We start from the raw sequence: 14,454 nt of genomic DNA, 5'->3' as shown, positions 1-14,454 counted from the left end.
ACCATACAGTCCGCCTGTAATTTAATTACGGTACTAAATTACTGCTGCTCCGATACCATACAGTCCGCCTGTAATTTAATTATGGTACTAGATTACTGCTGCTTCGATACCATACAGTCTGCCAGTTCTTTAATTACGGTACTAGATTACTGCTGCTCTGATACCATACAGTCCACCTATACTTAAATTACGGTACTATATTACTGCTGTTTCGATACCATACAGTCCGCCTTTACTTTAATTACGGTACTAGATTACTGCTGCTCTGGTACCGTACAGTCCGCCGGTTCTTTAATTACGGTACTAGATTACTGCTGCTCTGGTAGCATACAGTCTGTCTGTACTTTAATTACGGTACTAGATTGCTGCTGCTCCGATACCATACAGTCCACCTGTACTTTAATTACGGTACTGTATTACTGCTGCTCCGATACCATACAGTCCGCCTGTACTTTAATTACAGTACTAAATCATTGTTGTGTGTGTGTGTATGTGTGTTTATGTGTGTGTGTGTGTGTGGGGGGGTGGGTGGGTGTGTATGCATTAAGTGCAATATTAAACTCTGTGTTTATGTTTTTCTCCCAGTACCTGGCCCTCCGGTTGGTATTCTGTTCCCTGAGGTCCGTACCACATCTGTTAGACTCATCTGGCAATCTCCGTCCCAGCCCAACGGCATCATACTGGGTAAATGGGGGGAGGCAGAAAGGGGAGGGAGGGTCCAGAGACAGAGTTGTTTATTTTTCTGTTGTTTCCAGCGTATCAGATCACATATCGTCTGAACTTATCGAGCAGCAGCTCTGCGACGGTGGAGGTTCTGAACCCGAGTGCGCGGCAGTTCACCGTCACAGCGTTACAGCCAGAGTCCGTCTACACCTTCTGCATCACCGCGCAGACCCGCAAGGGCTGGGGGGAGGCCGCTGAGGCACTGGTTGTCACCACGGAGAAGAGAGGTAACCATGGCAACCACATTATAAGAAACACCACTTTATAAGAAACATCCCCCTTCTACCGACACTCCCTGGCCACTTTATCAGAAACACCCTGCCCTCTACTGACACCCACTGGCCACTTTATCAGAAACACCCCCCAACTCACTTTCTGTGTGTGTATGTGCGAACCCAGTGAGACCCCAGCCCCCCAGTCATCCCATAGTGCCACAGGAGAGTGTACAGTCTCGAAGTGTGCTGTTGTCATGGCAACCAGGAAGTGATGGTCTTTCTCCAGTGCGATATTACACTGTCCAGGTCCGAGAACTTCCTCAATGCAACTGGACCGTCCAGTCAGCGTCAGTCAGCCATGACTCCACCGCCTACACCGTCCACAGGTACCGAGTCAGAGATTATTATTATTATTATTTGCTTTATCACATTACTATTCCACTTCTCAGAGCTCTGTTTCCAAACATTAAATATAAATAAAAGTAACAATCTAAGATTTGTAGAAAGCCATAAATGAATACCAGTCTGTGTCGAACAAGGTCGGACAAAGTCAGACAAAGTTGGTCACCACTGCTGAATGAGCCTGACCTTCCAGCCCTCAGATTGCTCTGCAGGAGAAACCCTCATCACACTTTAATCAATACAGACACATGGTGACTTCTTTTTTGGGAAGTCCATGGGTGTTTCAACAGGACGGGGCCAGGCTCCATAGAGCGTGAGCGTGAGTGGCCTATGCCCAGATCTGTCTCCTGTGGTCGTCATGAAGAGGATGGCGGTTTTCTGGAGCAAGTTACTGGTGTCAGATTCTAAGTGTGTGTGTGTTTCAGATTAAAGCCTTTCACGTCGTATCAGTTCAGAGTGAAAGCCACTAATGATATTGGAGACAGTGAGTACAGTGAGGACAGTGAAGCCGTCACCACGCTGCAGGACGGTGAGCACAGAGCTGCTTTAAAATTGGCTGATGTTTCTGAGGCTGAATGCCATCAAATCCTCACAACATGAGGATTTGTTCCACAAATGTTCCAGAGTCTAATGTCAAGCTAAAATAATATAAGTCTCTCTCTCTCTCTCTCTCTCTCTCTCTCTCTCTCTCTCTCTCTCTCTCTCTCTCTCTCTCTCTCTCCAGCTCCAGATGAATCTCCCATAATCCTCTCTGTCACCCCCCACACCACCACCTCAGTGCTGATTCGTTGGCAGGTCGGCTGTGGTTTTATTCTTTGTCTGAATCATTGCATTTATGTGTAAGTGATCTGTAATGAATATGTAAATGTATGTACATTAAGGGTGAATATGTAAATGTGCAGCCCCCTGCGGAAGAGAGGATTAATGGTATTCCTCTGGGTTTCCGAATCCGATTCCGAGAGCTGCTTTACGACCGACTGCGGAGCTTCGGTGTCCAAACGGTTAACTCTCCATCCACCAGCTGGACCGAGCTCACCTGTGAGACCTTACCAGTCTCTCTCTCTCCCTCTCTCTATTATAATAGCAACTTCCAATCAACACCATAGCAACCATCTAATAACACCCTAGCAACACTAACAACACCATAGCAACCACATATGAACACGCTATCAACAAACTTAGAACAACCTAGCAACATGCTAACAACCACATAATAACACCATAGCAACCACCTAGAATCTCACTAACAACCACCTAACAACATTATAGCACCACCCTAGCAATCACCTGGGAATTGTTCAGAGGTTTCTATTCTTCACACCAGCAGCAAGAGCAAGATTCTGATTAATTTTTTTCCTCTATCTCTCTCTCTCTCACTCACACACACACAGCTCCGTACAGTATACGTAACCTCAGTGACCCCTCCCTCAACCAGTATGAACTGGACAGTAAGACTTCATAGTTTCTACTTTAATATTAATTGACCGTATTAAAGCCTAATCTGGTTTATTTACACTGTGTGTGTGTGTGTGTGTGTGTGTGTGTGTGTGTGTGTGTGTGTTTGTATGTTGTAGACCTGAGTAAACACAAGCGCTATGAGATCAGGATGAGCGTGTACAATGCTGTGGGGGAGGGGCCGACCAGCTCTCCACAGGAAGTGTTTGTAGGAGAAGCTGGTGAGCCAAAACATTACAAATCCCATCAGCCCCTGCACCTGCACCTTCACACTTATAATCCTTACCTGGCTCAGGTGTGTTTCTCATGTACTTAATTTTATAACATTTTCACACAGTTCCTACAGCTCCGCCCCAAAATGTGGCCATCCACTCAGCTACTGCCACTCAGCTAGACATCACCTGGGACCCGCCCCCTCTGGACACTCAGAACGGAGACATTCAGGGTTATAAGGTCATCATTTATTTAAATTATTTTTATTATTATATTGTCATATTGTCCTCTCTGGCTCAGATAAAGAGAGTAAGACAGGTAGAGAGTGAGACATGTACTTTAGAGGATGCCTGGTTCTATTCACCTGCACTGTGTTTACTGTTGTTGTTGATGTTGTTTCAGGTGTATTTCTGGGAGTACGAGCGCAGGAATGAGTCGGAGAAGCTGAGAACCCTCTTCCTGCCGGAGAGAGGAGTGAAGCTGAAGAATTTAACAGCGTTTACCACCTTCCTCCTCAGTGTTTCCGCCTTCAACGCCGCCGGGGATAGCCCTCTCAGCCCCCCCACCAGGGGGCGCACTCAGCAAGCAGGTACAACACCACATAGAGCCCTTATCTCTACTTCCTCTGACAGTATCTAGATCTCCCTGTGTTCCCCGTATTCCACAATCAAGTGCACAGCTACTTGCTTCACTGAGAGGAATTTATTCTAGACACAGGAACATAGCTGTGAGGATCTCTCTCTCTCTCTCTCTCTCTCTCTCTCTCTCTCTCTCTCTCTCTCTCTCGCTCTCGCTCTCGCTCTCTCTCAGCTCCCAGTGCTCCCAGTTTTATACACTTCAGTGAACTGACCACTACGTCGGTGAATGTCTCGTGGGGAGAACCGTTTTTTCCTAACGGAATTCTTGAGGGATACCGGCTGGTGTACGAACCCTGTTCTCCAGTCGACGGTCAGTCTTTAAGGTTCTAGATTAGAGATAAAATGAGATTAGACTTAGTTTCCCAACAGAAGTCAGTTATTCCCAGATAATGAGGTTAGGATGTGATCACGTTCCCGATCTGAATCTGGGAGTGATCCTGTAATTTATCCGTTAGATAATAACATTATTTTATTGTTTGGATTAAAGCACCCTGATTATATAGAACCCTCACTATACTGCCCCCCCCATTCAGGAGTCAGTAAGATAGTGACTGTGGATGTGAAGGGGAGCACCCCCCTGTGGCTGAAGATTAAAGACCTCGCTGACGCTGTCACTTACAACTTCCGCATCAAAGCCAAGACCTTCACCTACGGCCCGGAGCTGGAGGCCAACATTACCACGGGACCTGGAGACGGTCTGTCTCACCCTACACCTGTATCGCCCTACACCTGTCTCACTCTACACCTCTGTCTCACCCTCTACCTGTCTCACACTACACCTCTGTCTCACCCTCTACCTGTCTCACACTACACCTCTGTCTCACCCTCTACCTGTCTCACACTACACCTGTCTCACACTACACCTCTGTCTCACCCTACATCTGTCTCACCCTCTACCTGTCTCACCCTACACCTCTGTCTCACCCTCTACCTGTCTCACAATACACCTCTGTCTCACCCTCTACCTGTCTCACTCTACACCTCTCTCACCCTCTACCTGTCTCACACTACACCTCTGTCTCACCCTCTACCTGTCTCACTCTACACCTCTCTCACCCTCTACCTGTCTCACACTACACCTCTGTCTCACTCTCTACACCTCTGTCTCACTCTATAAATGTCTCTCTCACCCTCTTCCTGTCTCACTCTACACATCTGTCTCACCCTCTACACATCGGTCCCACTCTCTACACGAGTCTCATTCTCTATAGGTCTCTCTCACTCTCTAAACATCTCTCACCCTCTACCTGTCTACACACTCTCCACACCCCTCTATCACTCCCTGTATGTTTCTATCCTTTTCTACACATCTGTCTCACTCTCTAAACATCTAACCCAACCCTCGCATACTGTCTGAGACGGTCTGTCTCACTCTCATCACCATGGGCTCTGAGGTGGAGGGTAACATCCCCACAAATCACCTATAGATGGTTTGTCTGGTTCCTCCACGTTCCCTCGCCCAGCGATCCTCACTGAGCTGACGTTGCATGTCCTTGTTAGTGTGTGTGTAAAACTGTGTCTTGTGGTGTTCTAGGAGCCCCGGGACCTCCTGGTGAACCATATATTTCTCGCTATGGCTCTGCCCTCACCATCCACTGGACAAGCGCCGATCCCGGACGAGCGCCCATCACTCGCTACGTCATCGAGGCCAGACCTTCAGGTAACAGCCACAGAGCCTTCTCTGTGGAGGACTCTAAAGGGTTTTCCTTTTCTGTCGTCATACATTTTCTCGTTTGTCCACTGCTGCTCTGTCTGAACTGACCGGGGAGGGGGGGCTGTTTTCCAGATGAAGGACTCTGGGACATTTTGATCAAAGACATTCCTAAAGAAGTGACATCTTACACCTTTAACATGGACATCCTGAAGCAGGGGGTCAGTTACGACTTCAGGGTCATCGGAGTCAACGACTACGGCTACGGCTCGCCCAGTCAACCATCCCCCTCCGTCTCAGGTCCGTCCTCTTCCTTTTCTTCTTCTCCTTCTTCTTCTAATTATCTAGTTTTGTTGATCTACTTTTTATGGTCTGTGCCATTACTTCATTCTCTACACCTCTCCATTTTATTTTATATTTTAATGTTGTCCAATTTAAACTTTAGTAAATGATTAAATCCAGAGTAAGTCTTGCTCGCCTCTGGGTCTGTGCCTCCACAGTTGTTTCCTCTCTTTAAATGATGCATGGCTGAAGAAACTCATTTGTTTTTGTCCTGTCCCCTCCAGCTCAGAAGGTGGCACCGTTCTATGAGGAGTGGTGGTTCTTGGTGGTGGTGGCGCTGGTGGGTCTGATCTTCATCCTGCTCTTGGTGTTCATCCTCATCATCCGTGGGCAGAGCAAGAAATACGCCAAGAAATCTGACTCGGGTACTTCACCCTCCTGATTCCAGAGCAGGGCGGGGTCGGGGTGTGGTCGGACTGAGGCTCTGAGGGTAAAGAGGTCTTAGAGACTGGGGCTGGAGCAGACTGAGGGGCAGTTTAATGTGTGCTGGTGTTGCTGTTTGTCCAGGAGGTGGCGCTAACTGTAAAGCTCTGACACACGGGGAGATGGTGAGTCTGGACGAGAGCAGGTTCCCGGCACTGGAGCTCAACAACCGCCGACTGTCTGTCAAAAACTCCTTCTGCCGGAAAAATGGAGTCTACACCAGGTCCAGTACAGCACCCTCTTCCTCTCTTTTTATACACCTCTCTCTACCATCTCTCACTTTATACACCTCTCTCCCCACCATCTCTCTCTTTATACACCTCTCTCTACCATCTCTCTCTTTATACACCTCTCTCTACCATCTCTCTCTTTATACACCTCTCTCTACCATCTCTCTTTATACACCTCTCTATCATCTCTCTCTCTTTATACACATTTCCCCACCATCTCGCTCTACCCTCTCTCTCTCTTTCTCTTTCTCTCTTTATACACCTCTCTCTGCCATCTCTCTCTTTATACACCTCTCTCTACCATCTCTCTTTCTCTTTATACACCTCTCCCTGCCGTCTCTCTTTGTATACACCTCTCTCGACCATCTCTCTCTCTCTTTATACACCTCTCTACCGTCTTTCTCTCTCTTTTTATACACCTCTATCTACCATTTCTCTCTCACTCACTCTTCATACACCCTTCTCTACCATCTCTCTCTCTTTATACACCTCCCTCTACCATTTCTCTCTCTCTCTCTCTTTACACCTCTCTCTACCATCTCTCTCTCTCTCTCTCTCTCTTTATACACCTCTCCCTACCATCTCTCTCTTTATACACCTCCCTCTACCATCTCTCTCTCTCTCTCTCTCTCTCTTTATATACCTCCCTCTACCATCTCTCTCTCTCTCTCGCTGTCTCTCTCTTTATATACCTCCCTCTACCATCTCTCTCTCTCTCTCTTTATACACCTCTTCCTACCATCTCTCTCTTTATACACCTCCCTCTACCATCTCTCGCTCTCTCTCTCTCTCTTTATACACCTCTCTCTACCATCTCTCTCTCTCTCACTCACTCATTCTTCATACACCTCTCTCTACATTAATACTCTCTCTGTGCTATGAAATGATGATGAAGGTGATGATGTAGTTAACTCTACCATCTCTCTCTCTCTCTCTCTCTCTCTCTCTCTCTCTCTTTCTCTCTCTCTTTATACACCTCTCCCCACCATCTCTCTCTCTCTCTCTTTATACATCTCTCCCTACCATCTCTCTCTTTATACACCTCCCTCTACCATCTCTCTCTCTGTCTCTCTCTTTATATACCTCCCTCTACCATCTCTCTCTCTCTCTCTTTATACACCTCTTCCTACCATCTCTCTCTTTATACACCTCTCTCTACCAATCTCACTGTCTCACTTGTCATACACCTCTCTTTAGCATCTCTCTTTATACACCTCTCTCTACCATCTCTCTCTCACTCACTCATTCTTCGTACACCTCTCTCTACATTAATACTCTCTCTGTGCTATGAAATGATGATGAAGGTGATGATGTAGTTAACTCTACCATCTCTCTCTCTCTTTATACACCTCTCCCCACCATCTGTCTCTCTGTCTCTTTTTCTCACTCTTCATACACCTCTCTACCATCTCTCTCTCTCTTTATACACTTCTCCCCACCATCTCTCTCTTTATACACCTCTCTCTACCATCTCTCTCTCTCTCTTTATAAACCTCTCTCTACCATGTCTCTCTCTCTCTCACTCACTCTTCATACAACTCTCTCTACATTTAATACTCTCTCTGTGCTATGAAATGATGATGAAGGTGATGATGTAGTTAACCCTTCGTGTGCTGCACAGATCCCCCCCGAGGCCGAGTCCTGGGGGGCTGCACTACTCTGACGAAGACATCAGCACAAAATACAACAACCTGGTTCCAGCAGAAAACAGCGCCCTGTCTGAGAAACCCACCGAGATCTCAGACTCACAGGTATACACACACTCTCACACACACACTTATACACACACTCTCACACACACACTTATACACACACTCTCACACACTCACATGCACACTCATGGTGACACTCTCCTGCCAACACCTTATTCTTCTGAATAATGTATTTACATTTCATTCTAGTGCTCAGTGACTGCGTGTTTCTTAAAGTTTTGAAATAACTGGAATGTTTTCATTAACCACTCATCACTGACCTCATTCAGAACTGAACACAACCACCACACTGTGTTCTCTGGAGAGATGGGGTTCCTCTGGTGTGTGGCACAGTGGAACTGTGTTCTCTGGAGTGATGGGGTTCCTCTGGTGTGTGGAACGGTAGAACTGTGTTCTCTGGAGTGATGGGGTTCCTCTGGTGTGTGGAACAGTGGAACTGTTTTCTCTGGAGTGATGTGGTTTCTCTGGTGTTTGGAACAGTAGAACTGTGCTCTCTGGAGTGATGGAGTTCCTCTGGTGTGTGGAACTGTGTTCTCTGGAGTGATGGAGTTCCTCTGGAGTGTGGAACAGTGGAATCATGTTCTCTGGAGTGATGGAGTTCCTCTGGGGTGTGGAACAGTGGAACTGTGTTCTCTGGAGTGATGGAGTTCCTCTGGTGTGTGGAACAGTGAAACTGTGTTCTCTGGAGTGATGGGGTTCCTCTAGTGTTTGGAACAGTGGAACTGTGTTCTCTGGAGTGATGGGATTCCTCTGGTGTGTGGAACAGTGGAACTGTGTTCTCTGGAGTGATGGAGTTCCTCTGGTGTGTGGAACAGTGGGTTGTTGATCTACTGCTGAGTTGGGCGCTGTGTTAGTGTTTAGACACCTGTTATTATTCTGTTTGTTGCTCTGTTGGACACAGTGTCCATCCTCTCTCCACACCAGCGCTGTCTCACTGCGATGTCTCGCTGCTTTCTCACTGCACTGTCTCACTGCTCTGTCTCGCTCCTGTCTCACTGCACTGTCTCACTGTTCTGTCTCGCTTCTGTCTCACTGCACTTGCTTGCTGCTGTCTCACTGCACTGTCTCAATGCTCTGTTTATTTGCGCAGTCTCACTGCTGTCTTACTGTTCTCTCTCACAACTCTTTCACTACACTGTCTCACCCCTCTGTCTTATCGCTCTGTCTAACTGTGCAGTCTCAGCCCCATTTCACTGTGCATTCTCATCACGCTGTCTCACCGCTCTGTCTCACTGCATGCTGTGAGTTTCACGACCAATCACAGATTATTTCAGGTTTTTTTGTAAAATGGAATGAAATTTTTAAAAGAAAGCTGTGAAACATGTTTGTTTCTTGTTAGCTTGGAATTTTAGGAATTCTCTTAATTTTTTCAGAGTAATTTTGCACAGACCTGGAATACTTCATTTCGGAATGAGGCATGTTTTCATTGGTCTATTTGCAGAGTGCTGAACACAGTGTTTCTGTTCACCTCTAGGAGGCGCTTGTGTTCTCCTATAAACCCGGGGCGCCCCCTGCTCCTCTGCCTCATTGGGTGAGCAACTGTAGCTAAATGTTTGTGTCCCGCCCACTTTTTCTCTCAGGGTCATTCATTCACAGTCATTTTGTTCTCATGACCTTTACTGCTCTACACTCTGATTGGCTGTCACCCTTCATCTACACTCTGATTGGCTGTCAACCTTCATCTTCACTCTGATGGGCTGTCAACCTTCATCTACACTCTGATTGGCTGTCACTCTTCATCTGCACTCTGATTGGCTGTCACCCTTCATCTACACTCTGATTGGCTGTCACCCTTCATCTGCACTCTGATTGGCTGTCACCCTTCATCTGCGCTCTGAGTGGCTTTCATCCTTCACCTGCACTCTGATTGGCTGTCATCATTCACCTGCACTCTAATTGGCTGACACCCTTCATCTGCACTGTGATTGGCTGACACCCTTCATCTGCACTGTGATTGGCTGTCACCCTTCTTCTGTACTCCGATTGGCTGTCACCCTTCAACTGCACTTTGATTGGCTGTCACACTTCATTTACACTCTGGCTGTCACTCTTCATCTGCACTCTGATTGGCTGTCACAATTCATCTACAATCTGATTGGCTGTCACACTTCATCTACACTCTGACAGATTTTAGTAGCTAATAAACAGAACACTTAGTTTTGTCTGGGTGTGTTTTTGTTGTAGCACACTTTTGAGTAAGTTGTACACATCACAATTAAAGTAAGTGTCTGTGATTGGTCACTTTGGATGTTTATTAAATTCCACTTCCTGCTGAATTATGGGGGTACATTAGGTAGAAACTCAGTTCTGAAAAAGTATTAGAACAAAGTGGGGAACTCCACTGAATCCATTGAAAGCATTTAGTTATAGCAACAAATGCAGGAGGGCAGTTTTTAACTATTTCAAACGTCACTTCAGCGCCACCTGCTGACGATCGTTTGGGAACTGAAGACAAAGACTGATCCAGTTTTGAAAGCTGAATTATTTGCCATTTCCCTTTGCCATTTGCTCAACATTCTCTCTCTCTCTCTCTCTCTCTCTCTCTCTCTCTCTCTCTCTCTCTCTCTCTCTCTCTCAGGGCAGTGACAGTGAGTGTGAAGTGGATCAGAACCACCCGAAGACACACTCCTTTGTTAACCACTACATCAGTGACCCGACGTATTATAACTCCTGGAGACGGCAGCAGAAGGGCATCTCTCGTGCTCAGGCTTATAGTTACACTGAGTCAGAGTCAGGGGAAACTGATCACCCCATTGCCCCTCCACAGCTGCCCCTTTTGCCCCCCCAGGTCCCGAACCAGGGCCAGAACCAAGTCCAGAAACAGGCCCAGAACCAGGATGAAAATCAGAGCCAGACTCAAACCCTGAACCAGTCCAGCGTCTTCAGGCCTAAAGGAAGCCGGACGCCGACTCCGTCTCCGAGCTGTAACACCACCAGCCACCAGGGGGCACCCTACCGACCACCCAGCAGCCTGGCCCCCGGCCCGCGCCCCCCCATCGCCGGCTTCTCCTCTTTTGTCTGATGGAGCAAGGGATAAACCAAAACATGACAAACATAATCAATATAATGAAGGAGAAGAGCATCCTTTCTTGAGGATTCCCGCAGAAAAAAATTAACAATGATAAACAACAACAAATTTCAAACAACAACAAATGTGTTTTGATTCTGTTTTAATGCTTTGAGTTCTTTCTCCTGATTTTAACCTTTCACTGAGTGTGTGTGAGAGCAAATCAACACTGTAAACACTGCATTATTTATTATTATTGTTATAATCACACATCTTTTATTTACTTTTTCTCAACAGTAAACAAACACCCACCAGATCTGTTCATAACTATTTTCTTTGAGTTTCTTTTTCTGATTTGTAAGGTTTTTTTTATTCATTTTTTATCTTTTATTTGTTTACAGGGTTTTTCTAATTTATTGGATTTTGCTGCATGGGATTGTTTTTTTATTTTATTTATTTTTCACCAAAACGCAATCAACATCATATATCAAAGAAGATCAAAGAGAATGAATCACATTATTTTAAAACAAAACAATAGACAGAAACAAGAGCAGCGACTCCCGAGGCTTGCAGAAAAAACATGTGGCTCTGGAAAACAAACAATACTAATACAAACAAAAAAATTATACTGAACGGTTAAACTTTATCCGAAATTCAGAAAGTTGGAAACAATGTGGAGGGAATTAAAACACTGATGAAAACAGCGCTATACTTTATCCGGAATTCCGGACGCCCGCTGGTCCGACTCCTGGGGGCTGAGCCGGACTGCGTGGTGATGTCACAGATCTGAGATTAAAGGTGCTCTCTGAAGGTCGGGGACAATCTGGATTTTTCATGGTGTGTGAGGATTGTTGATAAAACACAAAGCTGTGAAACCATTATTATTATTATTATAATTATTATTTAAAAGGTAATTAATATTAGTATTATCACTAGCACTTTCAGAATCTGAAAATATTTTAATGTCAGTCGTGTGTGTGTGTGTGTGTGTGTGTGCGTTTTGGAAAAATCATCATATGAACTCTCTGATGTAATTTCCTTTTCTTACCAGCATGCTGATGCTGACATCATCAGACAGGATGTGATGTCACAAAACGACCTGCTGTCTCTTGGATTGTGTAAACAAACAAAACACAGGACTGTATCGTCTTCTATGGATTATCACTCAATGCACAAGTGTGTGTGTGTGTGTGTGTGTGTGTGTACGGAGGGAGGGGGGGACTAAGGGACTTAAGTGAAACCTGCCACATCTCAGCAGTGAATCTGCAGTGTTAAGGAGGGGCTGGGGACCGTGTGAGACTGGGTTCCACACACCAAAAACATCTAAGATCATCTCCAGATCAGTCACAACACGCCCAGGAAAACCAGAAAGGAATCAGTTCTTAAAACTCTTACATTCTCCTGAGTGAATGTGTGTGTGTGTCTGTGCTGCCCTGCGAAGGACTGGCGCCCCCTCCAGGGTGTATTCCCGCCTTGCGCCCAATGATTCCAGGTAGGCTCTGGACCCACTGTGACCCTGAACTGGATAAGCGGTTACAGATAATGAATGAATGAATGTTCTCTTCAGAATCTGAACAAAAACACTCAACATTCACCTATTATTATTATTATTATTATTATTATTTTGTATCTGGGGTCAGTGGTTTCAGAGAATTATTCAGAGGCTTATTTATTGAATAATAAATCCACTAGGGGTGCTGTAGACACCAGTTTATTATTTACATAGGACTAGCCTTGGTTTACCCCTCATTTGCATATCATTAATGCATATCATTAAATGGAGAGGACATTCAGCTGCTCCTGAGCCCATGGCTGTCCCAGTGTTTTTAAAATCCTGTGATTTTGCTCTTATTCTTGTGCAGCAGGGGTATGGAGCCAAGGGGTCAGTGTGGAGGGGGTGTTATTTAACTCCTTCAGAGCGATGTGTTACCAGAACAGAGTCTTTAATGAGAACAGCAGGGAAAGGTTTGTTTAATTGAGGCTGAGGTTAAAACATTAAAGTAATTCCCTGTTGTTTTAGTAAATAAAGGACCACCACATGATCACAGACTCGCGTCTCCCGCTGCTGTGTTCACTTTATTCTCTTTGTTTTTCTTTGTGTGGACGTTACAAACCAGTTTGGAAAAGAGTGTGATGTTCTGAAACTTCTCTCTAAAAAATTAGGTTCATTTATTCCTCTCTATTTTCACACTTTACTGATGGATTTAACACAGAGGTTACAGCAGACCTCTGTAAAATAAACATTTTATACATTTTATACCATATTTATGATAATTTTGATTCCTCAGCACAAATAGGTGGGGCTAAATTGATATAAGCGGAATGGGCGGGGGCTAAACGCGTATAGGCTGAATGGGAGGAGCTAAATGAATTTAGGCTTATTTCTTGGGGCTAAACTGCAGTAGCATGAATGGATGGGGCTAAATTGTAGCCTGAATGGGCTGGGGCTAAATTGTAGCCTGAATGGGCTGGGGCTAGACTGCAATAGCCTGAATGGGTGGGGCTAACCTGAGTGGGCGTGGCTAGATTGCTGTAGCCTGAACGGGCGGGGCTAAACTTGCCGGAATGGGCGGAGCTAAACTGTTGTAGACTCCATAAGTGGAGCTAGACTGCTGTAGGAAAGCTGGTTTTACTGACGTCACACAGTGTGTACATTAATCGTTCTAGGCAGTTTTATTTTAAAGTCAAAGATAAATGGCTTGTTTCAAAAGAATATTTTGAAAAAACTCAGTAAGAAATAAAATCATCTCTTTTTTAATCTAAAAACAGTATTTATTAGATTAAAAAATGTTTAAATTTGGGATTATTTTTCTTGCCAAATAATATTGTTTGCAGTGTGGAATATTCTATAATAAAAGTCCTTATCTAAAATGTCTAATAAACATTAAAAAATGTATAAAATATTTTTGATGAATCTCTATTTTCATCCATATTTTTGACCTGGTGTGTTTAAAGTGTATACATTGTTTTTGTTTATCTTTATGTTTTAAAGCTGTATCCTCTACACTGCTGTAATTTGCATTTGCAGCTAATGCTATCAATCAGACTGTCAGTGTGTGTGTGTGTGTGTGAGAGAGAGAGAGAGAGAAGAGAGAGAGAGAGAGAGAGAGAGAGAGAGAGAGAGAGAGAATTATAGTAACACATTTCTGTTTCTATAGTCATCACAGTTCTGATGTGGGTATTCATTATACTCTGTGATAAATGAAAAGTTTTGGTTAACAGAAGCTAATGCTAACTTTAGCAGCTAGCCATTAATCCAACACCCAGGATCATGGAAAAAGATTAAACAATGTAAAATACATCAAAATCATGTCCAAAAAATAACATTATTTTCTAAAATAAATGAATAAACCCAATACAAACCATGTGTTTGAATTTCTTGTGTTGAGATAATGAAGTAAATATGCAACAGATATTTTCTTCACTGATGTTTTTTTATTATT

General features: G+C 44.7%; 1 protein-coding gene across 3 annotated transcripts in view; it reads left to right on the top strand.

Annotated features, from left to right (window-relative positions):
* sdk2b (sidekick cell adhesion molecule 2b) overlaps window positions 1-14,320 on the top strand; it is a 174,694-nt gene extending 160,374 nt beyond the window's left edge. The window contains exons 28-46 of one of the 3 annotated variants that reach the window (XM_066664600.1): window positions 586-684; window positions 756-950; window positions 1,123-1,324; window positions 1,766-1,869; window positions 2,065-2,135; window positions 2,243-2,378; window positions 2,732-2,788; window positions 2,915-3,016; window positions 3,133-3,248; window positions 3,411-3,597; window positions 3,819-3,956; window positions 4,180-4,341; window positions 5,181-5,306; window positions 5,433-5,597; window positions 5,864-6,004; window positions 6,147-6,285; window positions 7,914-8,043; window positions 9,479-9,535; window positions 10,583-14,320. In XM_066664600.1, the coding sequence (XP_066520697.1) occupies window positions 586-684; window positions 756-950; window positions 1,123-1,324; window positions 1,766-1,869; window positions 2,065-2,135; window positions 2,243-2,378; window positions 2,732-2,788; window positions 2,915-3,016; window positions 3,133-3,248; window positions 3,411-3,597; window positions 3,819-3,956; window positions 4,180-4,341; window positions 5,181-5,306; window positions 5,433-5,597; window positions 5,864-6,004; window positions 6,147-6,285; window positions 7,914-8,043; window positions 9,479-9,535; window positions 10,583-11,026 (2,771 nt within the window). In that variant the 3' untranslated portion in view covers window positions 11,027-14,320. The remainder of the gene's footprint in view (window positions 1-585; window positions 685-755; window positions 951-1,122; window positions 1,325-1,765; window positions 1,870-2,064; window positions 2,136-2,242; window positions 2,379-2,731; window positions 2,789-2,914; window positions 3,017-3,132; window positions 3,249-3,410; window positions 3,598-3,818; window positions 3,957-4,179; window positions 4,342-5,180; window positions 5,307-5,432; window positions 5,598-5,863; window positions 6,005-6,146; window positions 6,286-7,913; window positions 8,044-9,478; window positions 9,536-10,582) is intronic. The other 2 variants (XM_066664602.1, XM_066664601.1) reach the window with 2 other exon arrangements.
* Window positions 14,321-14,454: the final 134 nt, after the last annotated feature.

This window comes from Hoplias malabaricus, chromosome 3 (assembly GCF_029633855.1).
Source record: "Hoplias malabaricus isolate fHopMal1 chromosome 3, fHopMal1.hap1, whole genome shotgun sequence".
NCBI classification, from domain to species: domain Eukaryota; kingdom Metazoa; phylum Chordata; class Actinopteri; order Characiformes; family Erythrinidae; genus Hoplias; species Hoplias malabaricus.
The sequence above is the reverse complement of the archived record's forward strand: the minus strand, read 5'-3'. Positions and strand labels throughout refer to the sequence as shown.